The sequence below is a fragment of the Salmo salar genome, chromosome 03, assembly GCF_965601325.2.
Source record: "Salmo salar chromosome 03, fSalSal1, whole genome shotgun sequence".
Lineage (NCBI taxonomy): Eukaryota > Metazoa > Chordata > Actinopteri > Salmoniformes > Salmonidae > Salmo > Salmo salar.
Window position 1 is genome coordinate 53,937,077 of NC_138293.1, and position 19,861 is coordinate 53,956,937.

At 43.9% G+C, this 19,861-nt stretch overlaps 1 protein-coding gene across 1 annotated transcript; it reads left to right on the forward strand.

The window, feature by feature from the left end:
• The first annotated feature begins 197 nt into the window (after nt 1–197).
• LOC100195113 (EH-domain containing 3) lies at nt 198–19,568 on the forward strand. Its single transcript, NM_001140142.1, has 12 exons — nt 198–444; nt 11,174–11,285; nt 11,549–11,642; nt 11,831–11,885; nt 13,684–13,824; nt 14,029–14,189; nt 17,064–17,162; nt 17,322–17,467; nt 17,630–17,801; nt 17,930–18,042; nt 18,152–18,236; nt 18,349–19,568. Exons 1-12 carry the CDS (start codon nt 330–332, stop codon nt 18,403–18,405), a joined length of 1,350 nt encoding a protein of 449 aa, NP_001133614.1. The 5' UTR covers nt 198–329; the 3' UTR covers nt 18,406–19,568.
• The last annotated feature ends 293 nt before the right edge of the window (nt 19,569–19,861 follow it).

Sequence of the window (19,861 nt, forward strand, 5' to 3'; positions counted from 1 at the left end):
CAATTTTTACCTTTTCTTTTTTATTACAAAATGTAACATGACTGACCACATACAACTAACTGCACAGTAGGTGATAGCATGTGCAAACGACATGATACCAAAGAAAAAGGAGAACCAGGAACTACACTACCCGAAAGGCTTTGCGTATTCTAGTTGACTACGTGGCCCCGACGTTACTTTACAACCGACCGGGGTGATTTAAACTTAGAATGAGTAAGAAGAGGGGCATTTTAGATCAATCAGAAATTTAATGAGTAGCTAGTTAATACGTTTATAGTTTAAAGCAACATTTGTTACTTTCATTGATACGTTTGGATTCACGTTTTGCAATGTCTGGGAAAATCAAGAGCCGAATCGCGGCAAATGCCGACTCGTCTGGAAGTGTGTCTTGCGATGAGCGCATTTTACGAGACTGTCATCAATTGTACATCGATGCCGACAGTGGTGAGTTAGCTAGCTCATGTTTCATCAAATGAAGATTTAATGAAGATATCAACCAATTTCAGCAGACATTTGCCGTCAGAATGTAATTCAGCCTGTATGTTTAGCTAGCTAGCTATATTTGGTATGACTCATTGATTCTGAATAACGCGTTAGCTAGTAGCTAGCTAGCATGACGTTGAAAGAGAAAGGGGATTCCTAGTTGGTTATACAACTGAATGCCTTCAACTGAAATGTGTCTAACCCATTTAACCCAGCCCATCTGAATCAGAAAGGTGCGGGGGGCTGCCTTAATCGACATCCACGTCTTCGGCGCCCGGGGAACAGTGGGTTAACTGCCTTGCTCAGGGGCAGAACGACAGATTTGTACCCTGTCAGCTCTATAGTGTTGAAATGTTGGTTATAAAATGCATTTTACGAAGACAAATCAGACGTTGGGTCTATCTTCACAAAGCATATTTCTGAGCAGGGCTGGCTCCAGGCATAAGCAACATAAGCGGTGGTTTAGGGCAGGGTTTCCCCAAACTCGGCCCTTGGGGCAGTTTGGGAAACCCTGGCTTAGCCCTGGCCCTCATATGTTAATGTATTCATTGTTTTTCAGTCTGGGTTCAGCCATAAGGTTCTATCTGGCACAGAATGTTAAAAGTACATGCGTTTAATGGATTAATTAATCACATCAAATATATTAATTCATGTGAATCACACATTTTGTTAAAGTGATTGTTCCCTAAAATGACAAATACACTATATCCTATGGATAAGAGACAATTTATGCTTGATAAGAAAATGTGGAAGGAGGCGCGGTGTGGATGGTGTGACGCAATTGCATACCCCCCAGAGGTACGCAGAGGCCAAATTGAGCTCCGTACCACATCGCTGTGCACCTCTCAAATTATTTTACAATGTGGAGGGCTCCGTGTAGCTCTGCATTGACATGAACCAAAATGTGCGCTCATTGTGGCCGGGGACTTTAATGCAGGGAAACTTAAATCTGTTTTACTTCATTTCTACCAGCATGTTAAATGTGCAACCAGAGGGGGAAAAAAACTCTAGACCACCTTTACTCCACACACAGAGATGCGTACAAAGATCTCCCTCGCCCTCCATTTGGCAAATCTGACCATAACGCTATCCTCCTGCTTACAAACAAAAACAGGAAGTAACAGTGACTCTCTCAATAAGGAAGTGGTCAGATGACGCAGATGCTTAGCTACAGGACTGTTTGGCATGCACAGACTGGAATATGTTATGGGATTCTTCAGATGGCATTGAGGAGTACACCACATCAGTCACTGGCTTCATCATTAAGTGCATCGATGATGTCGTCCCCACAGTGACCGTACATATCCCAACTAGAAGCCATGGATTACAGGCAACATCCACACTGAGCTAAAGGGTAGAGCTGCTGCTTTCAAGGAGCGGGACTCTAACCCGGAAGTTTGTAAGAAATCACGCTATGCCCTCCGTCGAACCATCAAACAAGCAAAGCATCAATATAGTACTAAGATTGAATCGTACTATACCGGCCCCCCTCCTGTACTCCCTGTCCACCCATGACTGCATTGCCAAGCACGACTCCAACACAATCATTAAGTTTGCCGACGACACAACAGTGGTAGGCCTGATCACCGACAACGATGAGACAGCCGATAGGTAGGAGGTCAGAGACCTGGCAGTGTGGTGCCAGGATAGCAACCTCTCCTTCAACTTGAACAAGACAAAGGAGATGATTGGACTACAGGAAAAGGAGGACCGAGCACACCCCCATTCTCATCGATGGGGCTGTAGTGGAGCAGGTTGAGAGCTTCAAGTTCCTTGGTGTCCACATCACCAACAAACTATCGTGGTTCAAACACACCAAGACAGTCGTGAAGAGGGCACGACAATGCCTATTCCCCCTCAGGAGACTGAAAAGATTTGGCATGGGTCTTCAGATTCCTGAACAGCTAATCAAATTGCTACCCGGACTATTTGCATTGTCCCACCCAAATGTTTACGCTGTTGCTACTCTGTTTATTATCCATGCATAGTAGGGATGCAACGGTACACAGTATGTTGTCGAAACGTTCGGTACGCCCCCTACGGTTCAATACACAGGTGAACCGTGGAATTACGATTTGCCTGTAATTTTCCTATCATTTCCAAAACGTGCATATTGCGCAGCAGACTACACGCACGTTGTACATTCAGATCCACAGAACCAGACGTGCAGCTTGTGAACAGGCTTGGCAGGCAACTGCTTGGGGCACCAGGCCGTTAGGGGTCTCCTGAGGGCTGAAAAACAATGTCTCAATGTGGCAACCGCAGTGACCGCAACCCCCTCCCCCTTAAACAACCAATGGACGATTTGCAATGTCATCTCAGTAGGAAACCTCCCTAAATGGGTCCCATGAAGAGATGGGAAACTAAAAACAAATATTCTCTCAGCTACAAGGTGATAATGTTGAGCGCTAGCGAGACCGAGAGAAGCAAATTTGAAGAAGCACTGCCGTCTTTCAAATCCGCTGTGTGGGAACATTTTGGATTCAGCGTTCAATACGATGACGAGGGTAAGAAGACCGTAAACAAACAAAATACAGTCTGCAAGCATTGCTTTGCCACTGTCGGCTACTCGAGTGGAAACACTTCTAACGTGTCATTTGCGTGGCCATCACCCAGCCGTATCCCTTGCAGGTGGAGCTGGAGCAAGGAGAGTCCACTCGTTAGCTCTCGCTGCTGCCTTCCAACAACAATTTCTGACAAATTCAGAAAAACAAAAAGAATTAACGAAAGCGGTGTATTTATAGTATTCATAGCCAAAGATTTGCAGCCCTATTCGGTGGTTACTGACTCGGGATTCCGTCTCCTGATGAAAAAGTTGAACCGCGTTACAATGTCCCCTCCCGCACACATTTCAGCAGCAAAGAAAGTAATTCCCAAACTCTATGAAACACCACGGAGATGAATTGACACAGACACCCTATCTAGATCTCTCCACTGATAGTTGGACCTCCAGAGCAACTCTAAGCTACCTCACTGTGAAGGTTCACTATGTACTGGATTGGGAAATGAAGAGCTACGTTTTGCAAACTCGTCCCCTGTATGAGTCATACAAGCGCACTTTTCTTAAATATAAAGATACAGAAACTGTACCGTGGCCCACAAACCCTCATACATACCGAACCGTGGGCCCACTGTACTGTTGCATCCCTAATGCGTAGTCACTTTACCTCTACCTACATGTACATATTACCTGACTAACCGTTGCCCCTGCACATTGACTCTCTACTGGTACCCCCTACCGGTACCCCCTGTATAAATCAAATCACATTTTATTGGTCACATACACGTGTTTAACAGATGTCATTGCGGGTGTAGCGAAATGCTTATGTTTCTAGCTCCGACAGTGCAGTAGTATCTAGCAATCAATATATCTAACAATTTCACAACATATACCTAATACACACAAATCTAAGGAATGGAATTAAGGCTATATGAACGAGGAATGTCAGAGCGGCATAGACTAAGATACAGTATATACATATGAGATGAGTAATGCAAAATATGTCAACATTATTGAAGTGACTAGTGTTCCATCTATTAAAGTGGCCAGTGATTTCAAGTGTGTGTGTGTATATATATGTATATGTATGTATACATATATGTGTATATATACGTATATATGTGTGTGTATATATATATATATATATATATTTTTTTTTTTTTGTGTGTGTGTGTGTGTATATATATATGCAGCAGCCTCTAATATGCTAGTGATGGCTATTTAACAGTCTGATGGCTTTGAGATAGAATCTGTTTTTCAGTCTCACGGTCCCAGCTTTGATGCACCTGTACTGACCTCGCCTTCTGGATGATAGTGGGGTGAACAGGCAGTGGCTCAGGTGATTGTTGTCCTTGATGATCTTTTTGGCCTTCCTGTGACATCGGGTGCTGTAGGTGTCTTGGAGGGCAGGTAGTTTGCCCCCGGTCATGCGTCCACCCTCTGGAGAGCCCTGCGTTTGCGGGCGGGGCAGTTGCCGTACCAGGCGATGATACAGTCCGACAGGATGCTCTCAATTGTGCATCTGTAAAAGATTGAACGTTTTAGGTGCCAAGCCAAATTTCTTCAGCCTCCTGAGGTTGAAGAGGCCCTGCTGCGCCTTCACCACACTGTCTGTGTGGACCATTTTAGTTTGTCAGTGATGTGCACGCCAAGGAACATGAAGCTTTCCGCCTTCTCCACTGCGGTCCCGTCGATGTGGATGAGGGGGTGCTCCCTCTGCTATTTCCTGAAGTCCACGATCATCTCCTTTGTTTTGTTGATGTTGAGTGAGAGGTTATTTTCCTGGCACCACACTCTCAGAGCCCTCATCTCCTCCCTGTAGGCCGTCTCGTCATTGTTGGTACTCAAACCTACTACTGTTGTTGGAGGCGTGATTGGCCATGCAGTCATGGGTGAAGAGGAAGTTCAAGAGGGGGCTGAGCACGCACCCTTGTGGGGCCCCAGTGTTGAGTATCAGCGAAGGGGAGGTGTTGTTTCCTACCTTCACCATCTGGGGCGGCCAGGACCCAGTTGCACAGGGCGGGGTTCAGACCCAGGGCTTCAATCTTAATGATGAGCTTGGAGGGTACTATGGTGTTAAATGCTGAGCTGTAGTCAATGAACAGCATTCTTACTTAGGTATTCCTCTTGTCCAGGTGGGAAAGGGCAGTGTGCAGTGTGATGGCGATTGCATCGTCTGTGGATCTATTGGGGCAGTGAGCAAATTGGAGTGGGTCTAGGGTGACTGGTAAGGTAGAGGTGATATGATCCTTGACTAGTCTCTCAAAGCACTTCATGATGACAGAAGTGAGTATAGTCAGCAGCCTTAATTCTGGCACAGAATAGCTGACACGATGCAATTTTCCCGATTTTTATTTTATTTAATTTTTTTTTTATTTATTTTTTTGTTATTTTTTTTAAAAAAAAATTTAAATTTTTTTTCTTTTTTTTCTTTTTGACACTTATCTCTTTTTTTCTTTCTCTGACCTCCATTGTTTTAGTCACCCTAATTCTGGCCATCCTACAGAGAACTCCAGTAACTTGTGTAGTGGGCAGTAATATTTCATATGTGAATATGCAGTATATTATAAACTCAGCAAAAAAAGAAATGTCCCTTTTTCAGGACCCTGTCTTTCAAAGATAATTCGTAAAAATCCAAATAACTTCACAGATCTTCATTGTAAAGGGTTTGAACACCGTTTCCCATGCTTGTTCAATGAACCATAAACAATTAATGAACATGCACCTGTGGAACGGTCGTTAAGACACTAACAGCTTACAGATGGTAGGCAATTAAGGTCACAGTTATGAAAACGTAGGACACTAAAGAGGCCTTTCTACAGACTCTGTAAAACACCAAAAAGATGCCCAGGGTCCCTGCTCATCTGTGTGAATGTGCCTTAGACATGCTGCAAGGAGGCATGAGGACTGCAGATGTGGCCATGGCAATAAATTGCCATCTCTGTACTGTGAGATGCCTAAGGCAGCGCTACAGGGAGACAGGACGGACAGCTGGTCGTCCTCGGAGTGGCAGACCACGTGTAACAACACCTGCACAGGATCAGTACATCCGAACATCACACCTGCGGGACAGGTACAGGATGGCAACAACTGCCCGAGTTACACCAGGAACGCACAATCCCTCCATCAGTGCTCAGACTGTCCGCAATGGGCTGAGACAGGCTGGACTGAGGGCTTGTAGGCCTGTTGTAAGGCAGGTCCTCACCAGACATCACCGGCAACAACGTTGCCTATGGGCACAAACACACCGTCGCTGGACCAGACAGGACTGACAAGTCATGGTTTTGTCTCACCAGGGGTGATGGTCGGATTTGCGCTTATCGTTGAAGGAATGAGCGTTACACCGAGGCCTGTACTCTGGAGCGGGATCGATTTGGAGGTGGAGGGTCCTTCATGGTCTGGGGCGGTGTGTCACAGCATCATCGGACTGAGCTTGTGTGGTACCCTTCCTGCAGGCTCATCCTGATATGACCCTCCAGCATGACAATGTCACCACGCACAGAATGAGCAGTATGGCTGATTTCCTGCAAGACAGGAATGTCAGTGTTCTGCCATGGCCAGCGAAGAGCCCGGATCTCAATCCCATTGAGCACGTCTGGGACCTGTTGGATCGGAGGGTGAGGGCTAGGGCCATTCCCCCCAGAAATGTCCGGGAACTTGCAGGTGCCTTGGTGGAAGAGTGGGGTAACATCTCACAGCAATAACTGGCAAATTTGGTGCAGTCCATGAGGAGGAGACGCACTGCAGTACTTAGTGCAGCTGGTGGCCACACCAGACACTGACTGTTACTTTTTATTTTGACCCCCCCCCCCTTTGTTCGGGGACACATTATTCAATTTCTGTTAGTGACATGTCTGTGGAACTTGTTCAGTTTATGTCCGTTGTTGAATCTTGTTATAGTGGTCGACCGATTTATGATTTTTCAACGCCGATACCGATTTATTGGAGGGCCAAAAAAAGCCGATACCGATTTAATCGGCCGAATTGTACATTTTTTAAATTTATTTTTTGGTTTTAATTTTTAGATTTTAAAATTATTTATTTGTAATAATGACAATTACAACAATACTGAATGAACACTTATTTTAACTTAATATAATACATCAATAAAATCAATTTAGCCTCAAATAAATAATGAAACATGTTCAATTTGGTTTAAATAATGCAAAACAAAGTGTTGGAGAAGAATGTAAAAGTGCAATATGTGCCATGTAAGAAAGCTAACGTTTAAGTTCCTTGCTCAGAACATGAGAACATATGGAAGCTGGTGGTTCCTTTTAACATGAGTCTTCAATATTCCCAGGTAAGAAGTTTTAGGTTGTAGGAATTATAGGACTATTTCTCTCTATACGATTTGTATTTCATATACCTTTGACTATTGGATGTTCTTATAGGCACTTTAGTATTGCCAGTGTAACAGTATAGCTTCTGTCCCTCTCCTCGCTCCTACCTGGGCTCGAACCAGGAACACATCGACAACAGCCACCCTCGAAGCAGCGTTACCCATGCAGAGCAAGGGGAACAACTACTCCAAGTCTCAGAGCGAGTGATGTTTGAAACGCTATTAGCGCGCACCCCGCTAACTAGCTAGCCATTTCACATTGGTTACACCAGCCTCATCTTGGGAGTTGATAGGCTTGAAGGGGTGGGTATAATTTGTGGAACGTTCCAACAGGAATCTGTTCCAAAAAACGTAAAGTAAAAGGTTGCCAACCAACAACGCATACAAAGTAGCAATGCATACAAACCTAGCTAACTAGCTGCCGAATAGGCATCAACTCACCACGTAGCTTATTCTTAATGTTTGTCCATAGGCAACCAGAGTGAGGACAGACATTTTTTCGGAATAAACGTGATGAAAAACGCAATGAAATAGACCACTCCCTACCCGGGTATCTTATTCTGCCGCTATACAACTTTGTATGCGTTGTTTTTTTGGCAACCTTGTTATTTACAAAGTTTTTGGAATAGATGCCTGTTGGAACGTTCCACAAATTATATTACATTATAGTTGATAGGCTTGAAGTCATAAACAGCGCGATGCTTGAAGAGCTGCTGGAAAAACGCACGAAAGTGCTGTTTGAATAAATGCTTACGAGCCTGCTGCTGCCTACCATCGCTCAGTCAGACTGCTCTATCAAATCATAGACTTAATATAATAAATACACAGAAATACGAGCCTTGGGTCATTAATATGGTCGAATCCGGAAACTATCATCTCGTTTTACGGAACCGTTCCGTATTTTATCTAACAGGTGGCATCCCTAAGTCTAAATATTCCTGTTACATTGCACAACCTTCAATGTTATGTCATAATTACGTAAAACTCTGGCAAATTAGTTTGCAACGAGCCAGGCGGCCCAAACTGTTGCATATACCCTGACTCTGCGTGCAATGAACGCAAGAGAAGTGACACAATTTCATGTTAGCAGGCAATATTAACTAAATATGCAGGTTTAAAAATATATACTTGTGTATTGATTTTAAAGAAAGGCATTGATGTTTATGGTTAGGTACATTGGTGCAACGACAGTGCTTTTTTTCGCAAATGCGCTTGTTAAATCAACACCCGTTTGTCGAAGTAGGCTATGATTCAATGATAAATTAACAGGCACCGCATCGATTATATGCAACGCAGGACACGTTAGATAAACTAGTAATATCATCAACCATGTGTAGTTAACTAGTGATTATGTTAAGATTGATAGTTTTTTTATAAGATAAGTTTAATGCTAGCTAGCAACTTACCTTGGCTTCTTGCTGCCCTCGCGTAACAGGTAGTCAGCCTGCCATGCAGGATCCTCATGGAGTGTAATGTAAGGCAGGTGGTTAGAGCGTTGGACTAGTAACCGGAAGGTTGCAAAAACGAATCCCCGAATCCCCCCTGAACAAGGCAGTTAACCCCGTTCCTAGGCATTGAAAATAAGAATGTGTTCTTAATCTGACTTGCCTAGTTAAATAAAGGTGTAAAACATTTTTTTTTTTATAATAATAGTCAAATCGGTGGCCAAAAATACCGATTACCGATAGTTATGAAAACTTGAAATCGGCCCTAATTAATCGGTCGACCGATATCTTATGTTCATACAAATATTTACACATGTTAAGTTTTCTTTAAATAAACGCAGTTGACAGTGAGAGGACGTTTCTTTTTTTGCTGAGTTTATATACCTCACATGTGACAAGTAATAAGACTTAGCAATTATCCCATTAAATTAATTATCTTAATCTGGCTCCATAGTATAACTAGGAATATGCATGGAGACTTGAGTAACAGTAATGGGCAATGAAGAAATGTCTGGGAATAGAATTCTAAATACAAGTGTATTTAATTACTTTGTAAAATGAATGGATTCACATACAAGGCATAAAGCTTAAGTTACAAGGCATTAACAAGAATTACAAGGCATTATTTTAAGCATGGTCAGAGAGAGAAATCATATCCTGAAAGGCCATGTCCCAAAAGTCCATGGGGTGGAGAGAGAAAGTATCTCACCACAGCAGGTCAGGAACAAATAAGAGAAAGAACAATTAATCTTAGACCCTTTTTGTAAGCATCTGAGTTGTTTGGATTCAAAACCTGAATTGTTGAGAAATAGTATTACTGTAAAGTTAACTTCCAATCAGCTACTTTTGGTTATGTTGTGTATGTGGACACCTGCTCGTCGAACATCTCATTCCAAAATCATGGGCATTAAATATGGAGTTGGTCCCCCCTTTTGCTGCTATAACAGCCTACACTCTTCTGGGAAGGCTTTACACTAGATGATGGAACAACGTTGTGGGGGCTTGCTTCCATTCAACCACAAGCGTTAGTGAAGTCGGCACTGATGTTGGGCGATTTAAGCCTGGCTTGCGGTCGGCCTTCCTATTCAAGATTAAGATTTCCCTTCACTGGAACTAAGGGGCCTAGCCTGAACCATGAAAATCAGCCCCAGACCATTCCTCCACCAAACTTTACAGTTGGAACTATGCATTCAGGCAGGTAGCATTCTTCTGGCATCTGCCAAACCCAGATTTGTCCGTCGGACTGCCAGATGGTGAACCGTTATTCATCACTCCATAGAACGCTTTTCCACTGCTCCAATGACGGTGAGCTTTACACCACTCCAGCCGACTCTTGGCATTGCGTATGGTGATCTTAGGCTTGTGTACGGCTGCTTGGCCGTGGAAACCCATTTCATGAAGCTCCCAACGAACAGTTATTGTGCTGACGTTGCTTCCAAAGGCAGTTTGGAACTCGGTAGTGAGTGTTGCAACTGAGGACAGACGATTTTTGTTGCTCCTAGATGTTTCCACTTTACAGTAACAGCACTTACAGTTGACCAGGGCAGTTCTAACAGGGCAGAAATTTGATGAACTGACTTGTTGGATAGAATGCCATGTTGGAAGTCACTGAGCTCTTCAGTAAGGTCATTCTTCTGCCAAGAGGTGTCCACATACTTTTATGTGTGTGAGTGAGAGATGGTGTTATCTTTGCTTCTCAGAGGTATGAAAATGGGGGTTGGCAAGGCCAACACAGACAATACTGAATTCCTAAGACAACACAAAGGAAATTCTTGTACACAGTTGATAAGAGGAGTCACTTTGGGGGCTGCCCTACACTGAACGGATTGTGATAGAGAAATTAAGTTTGGATCATTTGATTTTAGAGGATTATCTACAGAATTAACAAATGATTTTACCCATTGGTCATTGATCATTTTTTTTGGGGGGGGGGGACACCTTACTTAGTTGCTTATAAATGAATGGTATGTAGCTACCCATTGATTCATGAAGAATATAACGTGTAAATGCCTGAGCTTAGTTCAACAGTCGAACCCCATCAGAACCCTTGCATCCATAGCGTAGTCTATGGATTTGAAGTGGTTGTATTTTACTGAAGTGGTTGTATTTTACTGAAGTGGTTGTATTTTACTGAAACTGGAGGGGAGGACACTGTTAATATTTCAGTTAAGGATTGTCGCTTTAACGTAACTACCAGTAGGAGTTGTTAGTGGCAGCTAGATTAGTTGGCTAGCTATAGCTTAGTGGCTAGTACTAGTAAACTAACAGTTGATCAATCGGCATTATACGAAACTCATCACATCAACGAGCAAGTTTTTACACCTAGTATTTATATCATAGCTAGCTAGCCCATGTTAGATTAGCTAATTGGCCTGATCACATCCCTCCATGTCTCCATTCTAGGGCTGGTAGCAGTGGCCCAGTCAGTTGGCGTGACTCTGCTGGCACCCAGGAAAAAGATCACGGTCATGTTGATGGGCAACCACTCTGCCGGCAAGAGCTCCTTCATCAACTGGTAATGTTCAATCAGATCAAGGTTACCATTGACAACCACAGAAATAGTGCAGAGAAGGATGCACTTTGAAAAGTATTCCATCAGAGACTGGGACTTTTCCCTACACTGATGCTACTGTCCCCTATGCTTCCTTTTGCTTCAAAGTCATTGTAATTATGTCCCATGGTCCATTTGTTAATGTGTGTGTGTGGACATACACCTAGTATAATGTGAATACCAGAGAGAGTTCTTGTTAAAATGTCTGCTGTAACTTTTTGTCTCAGGTATGTGGAGGAACACATCCAGCGTACAGGAGTGGCCATTGAGACGCAAGGCTTCAGCTTTGTCACCAGTGGGCGCAAGAGAGAGTCTCTCACAGTGAGTACAGCTGGTACAGTTCTGAGGGAATTTCCTCTTCAACTTCAGTTTGCTCCTCAATTCATGCACTTTCGTTGAGGTACTTTGAGGGGTTTTACCTTTTCACTGAGTAAGTGCTCACACGGTGTATGGTGGATGTGTTTTTCTCGCAGAATGTAAACTTTGTTTGGTTTCTTGGTGTATTTTAGGGAAATGCCACGCTGCACCTTTACCCACACTTCAAACCTCTACACGAGCTCAAAGGTGAGATTTCAGAGTTGATTCAACCTCATTAGTCAGCGTCATAGTAGGACTCAGGAAACACCTCCCTCCCCTGTCATACAGTGGCAAGAAAAAGTATGTGAACCCTTTGGAATTATCTGGATTTCTGCATTAATTGGTAATAAAATTAGATCTGATCTTCATCTAAGTCACAACAACAGACAGTCTGCTTGAGCTAATAACACACAAATTATTGTATTTTTCTTGTCTATATTGAATACATCACTTAATCATTCACAGTGTACTTTGGAAAAAGTATGTGAACCCCTAGGCTAATGACTTCTCCAAAAGCTAATTGAAGTCAGCTAACCTGGAGTACAATCATTGAGAAGAGATTGGAGATGTTGGTTAGAGCTGCCCTGTTCTATAAAAAACACTCACAAAATTTGAGTTTGCTATTCACAAGAAGCATTGCCTGATGTGAACCATGCCTCGAACAAAAGGGATCTCAGACGACCCAAGATTAAGAGTTGTTGACTTGCATAAAGCTGGAAAGGGTTACAAAATTACCTCTAAAAGCCTTGATGTTCATCAGTCCACAGTAAGACAAATTGTCTATAAATGGAGAAAGTTCAGCACTGTTGCTACTCTCCCTAGGAGTGGCCGTCCTGCAAAGATGACTGCAAGAGCACAGCACAGAATGCTTAATGAGGTTAAGAAGAAGAATCATAGTGTCAGCTAAAGACTTACAGAAATCTCTGGAAGAAGCTAACATCTCTGTTGACGGGTCTACAATACGTAAAACAAGAATGGTGTTCTTGGGAGGACACCATGGAAGAAGCCACTGCTGTCCAAAACAAACATTGCTGCACGTCTGAAGTTCGCAAAAGAGCATCTGGATGTTCCACAGCGCTCCTGGCAAAATATTCTGTGGACAGATGAAACTACAGTTGAGTTGTTTGAAAGGAACACACAACACTGTGTGGAGAAAAAAAAGGCACAGCACACCAACATCAAAATCTCATCCCAACTGTAAAGTATGGTGGAGGGAGCATCATGGTTTGGAGTTGCTTTGCTGCCTCAGGGCCTGGACGGCTTGCTATCATCGACAGAGAAATGAATTCCCAAGGTTATCAAGATATTTTATAGGAGAATGTAAGGCTATCTGTCCTCCAATTGAAGCTCAACAGAAGTTGGGTGATGCAACAGGACAACGACCCAAAACGCAGAAGTAAATCAACAACAGAATGGCTTCAACAGAAGAAAATACGCCTTCCGGAGTGGCCAAGTCAGAGTCCTGACCTCAACCCGATTGAGACGCTGTGGCATGACCTCGAGCGGTTCGCACCAGACATCCCAAGAATATTGCTGAACTGAAACAGTTTTGTAAAGAGGAATGGTCCAATATTCCTCCTGACCGTTGTGCAGGTCTGATCCGCAACTACAGAAAACGTTTGGATGAGGTTATTGTTGCCAAAGGAGGGTCAACCAGTTATTAAATCCAAGGGTTCACATACTTTTCCCACCCTGCACTGTGAATGTTTACACGGTGTGTTCAATGAAGACATGAAATTGTTATTAGTTTAAGCATACTGTCTTTGTCTATTGTTGTGACTTAGATGAAGATCAGATTTGACCAATTTATGCAGAAGTCCAGGTAATTCCATAGGGTTCACATACTTTTTCTTGCCACTGTATATGGTGTGATAGAAATGCAATGGTGATGACAGCATGACTGACAACCCATTCTAAACATTAGTCAGCACTGAGTGAAATGTTTGAAAATACCATTCAAGTAAAGGTCTCACTCTTTAATTTTTCTTTCTCTCTCTGCCTGTAGGTGTGTCTGAGTACCTGGGTACTGAGATCTGCACGTCGCGGCAAAAGCGCTTCAGCCTGGTGACGTTTGTGGACTCTCCTGGCCTGGTGGACGGGGACATGAAGTACCCTTTCGATGTGGACCAGGCCATCATGTGGCTGGGTAGGTCACCACAATATGGCGCTGTGTGTGTGTGTGGTGTATGGTGTGTGAATGTACTGTTTTCTTATTCATCTCGGTGTTTCATCATGACACACACACACCATCTGCGTGTGAAGATGGCTACAGTATTTCATGTTTCTGCATTTGTTTATCTATCTGGCTAATTGAACAGAACATAACAGGCTCGTCTCTGTCCCTTCCCAGGCGAGCTGTGTGACCTCATCCTGGTGTTCTTTGACCCCATGGGCCAGGCGCTGTGCAAACGCACCCTCAACATCGTGGAGAAGCTCAACGAGAAGCACGGTGACCGTCTGCGCTTCTACCTCAGCAAGGCCGACGAGGCCGGGGGAGAGTCGGACAGACAGGTACACCACACACACACACACACACACACTCTAGTGGGAAATTGTAAGATTAATAAAATTAATGTTCAGTTTAGTGCTTAACGCAATGCATTGTGCTTTTCCTTTTCTGTAATGCACATGATTCTGTTCGAGCAAGGTTTTTGGTCACTAGATTTGGAGGTCAGACGTGAAGGATAAGTCCATAACCTATCTGCTGATAGTATTGGCGCCAGTCTAAAGGTGCCAGTTCTGAGGACATACTGGTTTTCTCTGCTTCTGTGCTGGAGGTTTCTCCCTCTTGCAAATTGTACTAAACCAGAGATTTTTTTAAACTTTATCAACGACCACTTTTATGTCTATTACACCAGGAAATTCCCTATTACACACACTTTATACATATCTACAATATGAACAAGTTTGACAGTTGGCTGGGACGGAGTTGGCCAGTTTTATTTTATAATCCAATCAAGTAAATGGTAGTTGGCTTTTCATAGCCGATCATTCAGAGTATCTCTACCGCTCCTGCTGTCTCTAGAGAGTTGAAAATAGCAGGTCTGGGACAGGTAGCACGTCCGGTGAGCAGGTCAGGGTTCCATAGCCGCAGGCAGAACAGTTGAAACTGGAGCAGCAGCACGGCCAGGCGGACTGGGGACAGCAAGGAGTCATCAGGCCAGGTAGTCCTGAGGCATGGTCCTAGGGCTCAGGTCCTCCGAGAGAGAGCATACTTAAATTCACACAGGACACCGGATAAGACAGGAGAAATACTCCAGATATAACAGACTGACCCTAGCCCCCCGACACACAAACTACTGCAGCATAAATACTGGAGGCTGAGACAGGAGGGGTTCAGGAGACACTGTTGTCCTGTCCGACGATACCCCCAGACAGGGCCAAACAGGCAGGATATAACCCCACCCACTTTGCCAAAGCACAGCCCCCACACCACTAGAGGGATATCTTCAACCACCAACTTACCATCCTGAGACAAGGCCGAGTATAGCCCACGAAGATCTCTGCCACAGCACAACACAAGGGGGGGCGCCAACCCGGACAGGAAGATCACGTCAGTGACTCAACGCACTCAAGTGACGCACCCCTCAAAGGGACAACATTGAAGAGCACCAGTAAGCCAGTGACTCAACCCCTGTAATAGGGTTAGAGGCAGAGAATCCAAGTGGAGAGAGGGGAACCGGCCAGGCAGAGACAGCAAGCGCGGTTCGTTGCTCCAGTGCCTTTCCGTTCACCTTCACACTCCTGGGCCAGACTACACTCAATCATAGGACCTACTGAAGAGATGAGTCTTCAATAAAGACTTAAAAGTCGAGACCGAGTCTGCGTCTCGCACATGGATAGGCAGACCATTCCATAAAAATGGAGCTCTATAGGAGAAAGCCCTGCCTCCAGCTGTTTGCTTCGAAATTCTAGGGACAGTAAGGAGGCCTGCGTCTTGTGACCGTAGCGTACGTGTAGGTATGTACGGCAGGACCAAATCGTAACGATAGGTAGGAGCAAGCCCATGTAGTGCTTTTAAGGTTGGCCTTGTAAGTGTAATCATTCATTTTTGCAAAGTAATTAAATATGCTTGTATTTAGAAGTCCATTCTCAGACATGCTTTGTAGGTTAGCAGTAAAACCTTAAAATCAGCCCTTGCCTTAACAGGAAGCCAGTGTAGAGAGGCTAGCACTGGAGTAATATGAGCACATTTTTTGGTTATATTCAAGACTCTAGCAGCCGTGTTTAGCACTAACTGAAATGTATTTAGTGCTTTATCCGGGTAGCTGGAAAGTAGAGCATTGCAGTAGACGTGACAAAAGCATGGATACATTTTTCAGTGTCATTTTTGGACAAAGTTTCTGATTTTTGCACGAATCAAATGTATTTATAAAGCCCTTCTTACATCAGCTGATATCTCAGTGCTGTACAGAAACCCAGCCTAAAACCCCAAACAGCAAGCAATGCAGGTGTAGAAGCACAGTGGCTAGGAAAAACTCCCTAGAAAGGCCAGAACCTAGGAAGAAACCTAGAGAGGAACAAGGCTATGAGGGGTGGCCAGACCTCTTCTGGCTGTGCCGGGTGGAGATTATAACAGAACATGGCCAGCAGGGTCAAATAATAATCACAGTGGATGTCGAGGGTGAAGCCATCTTGATATGATCGTCAAAAGATAGATAGGGTCCAGAGTAACGCCGAGGTCCTTCAGTTTTATTTGAGGCGACTGTACAACCATCAAGATTAATTGTCAGATTCAATAGAAGATCTTTGTTTCTTGGAACCTAGAACAAGCATTTCTGTTTTGTACGAGTTTAAAAGTAGAAAATTTGCCGCCATCCACTTCATTATGTCCTGAAACACAGGCTTCCAGGGAGGGCAATTTTGGGGCTTCACCATGTTTCATCGAAATGTACAGCTGTGTGTCATCCGCATAGCAGTGAAAGTAAACATTATGTTTCCGAATGACATCACCAAGAGGTAATATATATATAAAAACTTGAGTGTCTCCCTTGATCCTAGGTCCTGGCGGAGTTGTGCAATCAAATGTTATTAGTCACATGTACCTTAAAGTGAAATGCTTACTTACGAGCCCCTAACCAACAATGCATTTAAAAAAAAAAATATGCATAAGAATAAGAAATAAAAGTAATAAGCAGTTAAAGTGCAGCAGTAAAATAACAATGGCGAGACTATATACAGGGGGGTAATGGTACAGAGCCAATGTGCGGGGGCACCGGTTAGTTGAGGTAATATGTACACGTAGGTAGTTATTAAAGTGACTATGCATAGATAACAACATAGTAGCAGTGGTGTATAAGGGGGGGGGGGGGTGTTGCTTGCTTGAATTTTCTGATTAGTTTATGACATCATCTAATCTCCCTGTCATGTGAATGGCTGTTTCAGAGGGTGATGATGCAGATTGTCCAGGAGCTGTGCAAGCGGCCGGGACTCAACAAGTGTGGCTTTGACATGCCTACCATCTATGTCCCCAACCCCAACAAGGTAGCTACCGCACCCACCTTTTTGTACACTGCACCTGAAAGTCACTGGATGTGCCAACCTGGGCAATCTTGGACTATCCTAGCTAAATAAATCAAGATGTATGTATTCTATGTACGTATGTTTTGGAATTTCACTTCCACCTGCTTGTCCCCACCCCAGCCCAGTCGCTGTGTGAACCAGATTGAGGAAGCATGTCGCACCATCGAGAAGACCATCAACCAGACGGTCCAGAACACACTCAACTCACTAGAGAAGGACTGTGAGCTCATCACTAAGGCCATTGGAGATACACTCAGCCACGACAGGTAACACACGCCTGCATACTTTGTGTTTTACGTCTACACTCATTCTCAACTTGCTGAAAAAAATGTTTGACTGAGGATATTGTAGATGACACGAGCAAACATCACTGATCTTCTCTCCTTTCCAACACAACAATACCCCCCCCCCCTCTCTCTGTCCCTCAGGCAGACCAGTGTAGAGAACCGGCGGGCGCGCTGTAAGGGCTGTGTGTTGGCTCTTCTGGGCTTCAGTGTGCCCTTCATGCTGATGGCAGCCCTGGTGCTGGGCAGCCTCTCCAGAGAGCTGCTAGAGATGGCCCTGGGGCATGACGGCATCGAGGCCCTCTCTCTCTACCTGGTCAGTGTATTTGTAAGAGAGAGAGACGGGGTGGGTGGGGTTAATCTGACCATGGTCGTGTGTGTGTGTGAGACGGAGTGGGGGAAGTTTTTGTGTTTGTGTGACTCTTTACCCTTTGTCCCCAACAGACTCCTGTAGTGAGAGTGTTTGACTCCATGTCCGTGGAGTACCAGCTGTACAGTTGTGGTGGACTCATCTTCCTCTCCTTCATACTCCTCATCCTTGCTCGCTTCTCCTTCAGGTAAGAGCTGAGCACACTCTCAAACTGCGGCATTCTTGTTCAACTTCAAGTGCCACCAGTTATCAATGAATTATGCCTAAAGCATCTCTCACTCTCTCTCTCTCTGCAGAACTCGGCCCACTCTCTCTGGCCGACAGAAGAGGCAGCTACAGGAAAAGCTGGATTATGTGCAGGAGGTGGTAAAGACCAAGAAGGTAGTGTGTGTGTGTGCGAGCATGCAGTGGTGTGCGTGTGTGTGTGTGTGTGTGTGTGTGTGTGTGTGTGTGTGTGCTTGTCCACTAACTGCGTATCTCTCCCTCCCTGTAGAAGAAGCTCTATGAGGAATACCTTCGCCAGAGTGTGGGTGATCAAGATATGGACTGATAGAAAAGGCAAGGGATAGATCGATGGAAGGAAAGAATGGAGGAAACTACTGAAGTACCACTTAACATCCCCACTGTAGAGGACCAAATGTAATGTAGGGTTTAAACTGTTCATGCTTTACCTTCCTGGCCATGCCTTATGGTGCATTTATGACAAGTCGGGAACTCTGATTTAAAATTAACATACATTATTTGCGTAGAGCAGGGCTGTTCAATGTTGGTCATCGAAGGCCAAAACACTATTGGTGTTTAATCCTGTACTTCTAATCACGCACTGATTCAGACCTGGGACATCAGGTGAGTGAAATTAACTACCAGGTCGAAAAACTGGAAAACTTGGGCCTCCTCTTTCTACGCCGAATTTCCAAGTCGAAAATGTTGGAGTTTTCCGAGTTGTCTTGAACACACCATTTACGTGTCACTCGGGCGCACGCAGGGTGACATGGGAAATGTATCCTTGTCCAAGTGTTGTCAGTCCAATGTCTGTTCATTCATGTTATTGTAAACCATAGATCACCTTTAATGTCTGATACAATAAGCTCTTAGAAACCAACACTTAACTCTGGTACTCATTAATTTACCAACGTTTCACTGCCGTGTTACCTGTTTTTCAAATCCTCATGCAAACTAGCATCATGGGACCTGTATTTTTGTATGAGAGAATTCTGTGCACTAACTACATTTATGAATTGAACAAAGCATTTATATATTTGTTTCAATGTTTTTGGTAGCCACAGCTGTGCCTGTTTGCTCAGACAAACACCTATGATGCAATATAAACCAATAACATTACATGGGACCTGTATTTTTGTACAAGGTGAACTCAGCAATCAATGTCTCTATAAGCAAATCAGCATCAAATGACTTTTGTAGTACTGTTTACTTGCTGTTCCTTTTGTTCACATGTAAACTGTTCAAAGCTGCAATTGTGAACTCCCACACACTTTCTGACCATGATTATGTCAATTGTTACTAACTCTAAGACTATGTAGTGGGAGACTCATGAATGAGCATAACGGCTGCTTTATACTGATGTGTGTGTGACCAAGCAGTTAACAACCATGATATGACACTGAGGGCCTGTTTTTGTTTTTTTACTTGCTTTTCCTACATTGTTACTGTTTCATTCAAAATTATATCATTAAAACGCACAGTTTGTTTGTACAATGTTTTCAGTTCGGCAGGTGGCATGAATTTTTAGGATATCGACCCCATGTTTGGCATCAGCTATGCAAACCTCTATTTCCATATGGGCAGTGAAGAAATTGATCTTACATTTTGTTAACCTATTGTGTTGCGTGTAGTGTCCCCCCCAAATAGGATTTGAGCAGGCAGCGTCACATTTTCAAACCATTTTACGTGGTTAAAAATGAGGTTAGGCATTTAATCAACTGGCCTACACCCCATAGAGCAAGCTAAGCAGAAGCAAAAGCACAGGGGTCAGGAAGAATTCCCTA

Excerpts from the sequence above, each read along its gene's own strand:
- LOC100195113 (NM_001140142.1), top strand. The coding sequence starts at position 330 with ATGTCTGGGAAAATCAAGAGCCGAATCGCGGCAAATGCCGACTCGTCT. Across the intron at positions 11,886-13,683 it reads ACCTCTACACGAGCTCAAAG|GTGTGTCTGAGTACCTGGGT; the intron begins GTGAGATTTCAG and ends CTCTGCCTGTAG. Across the intron at positions 18,237-18,348 it reads AGGTGGTAAAGACCAAGAAG|AAGAAGCTCTATGAGGAATA; the intron begins GTAGTGTGTGTG and ends CCCTCCCTGTAG.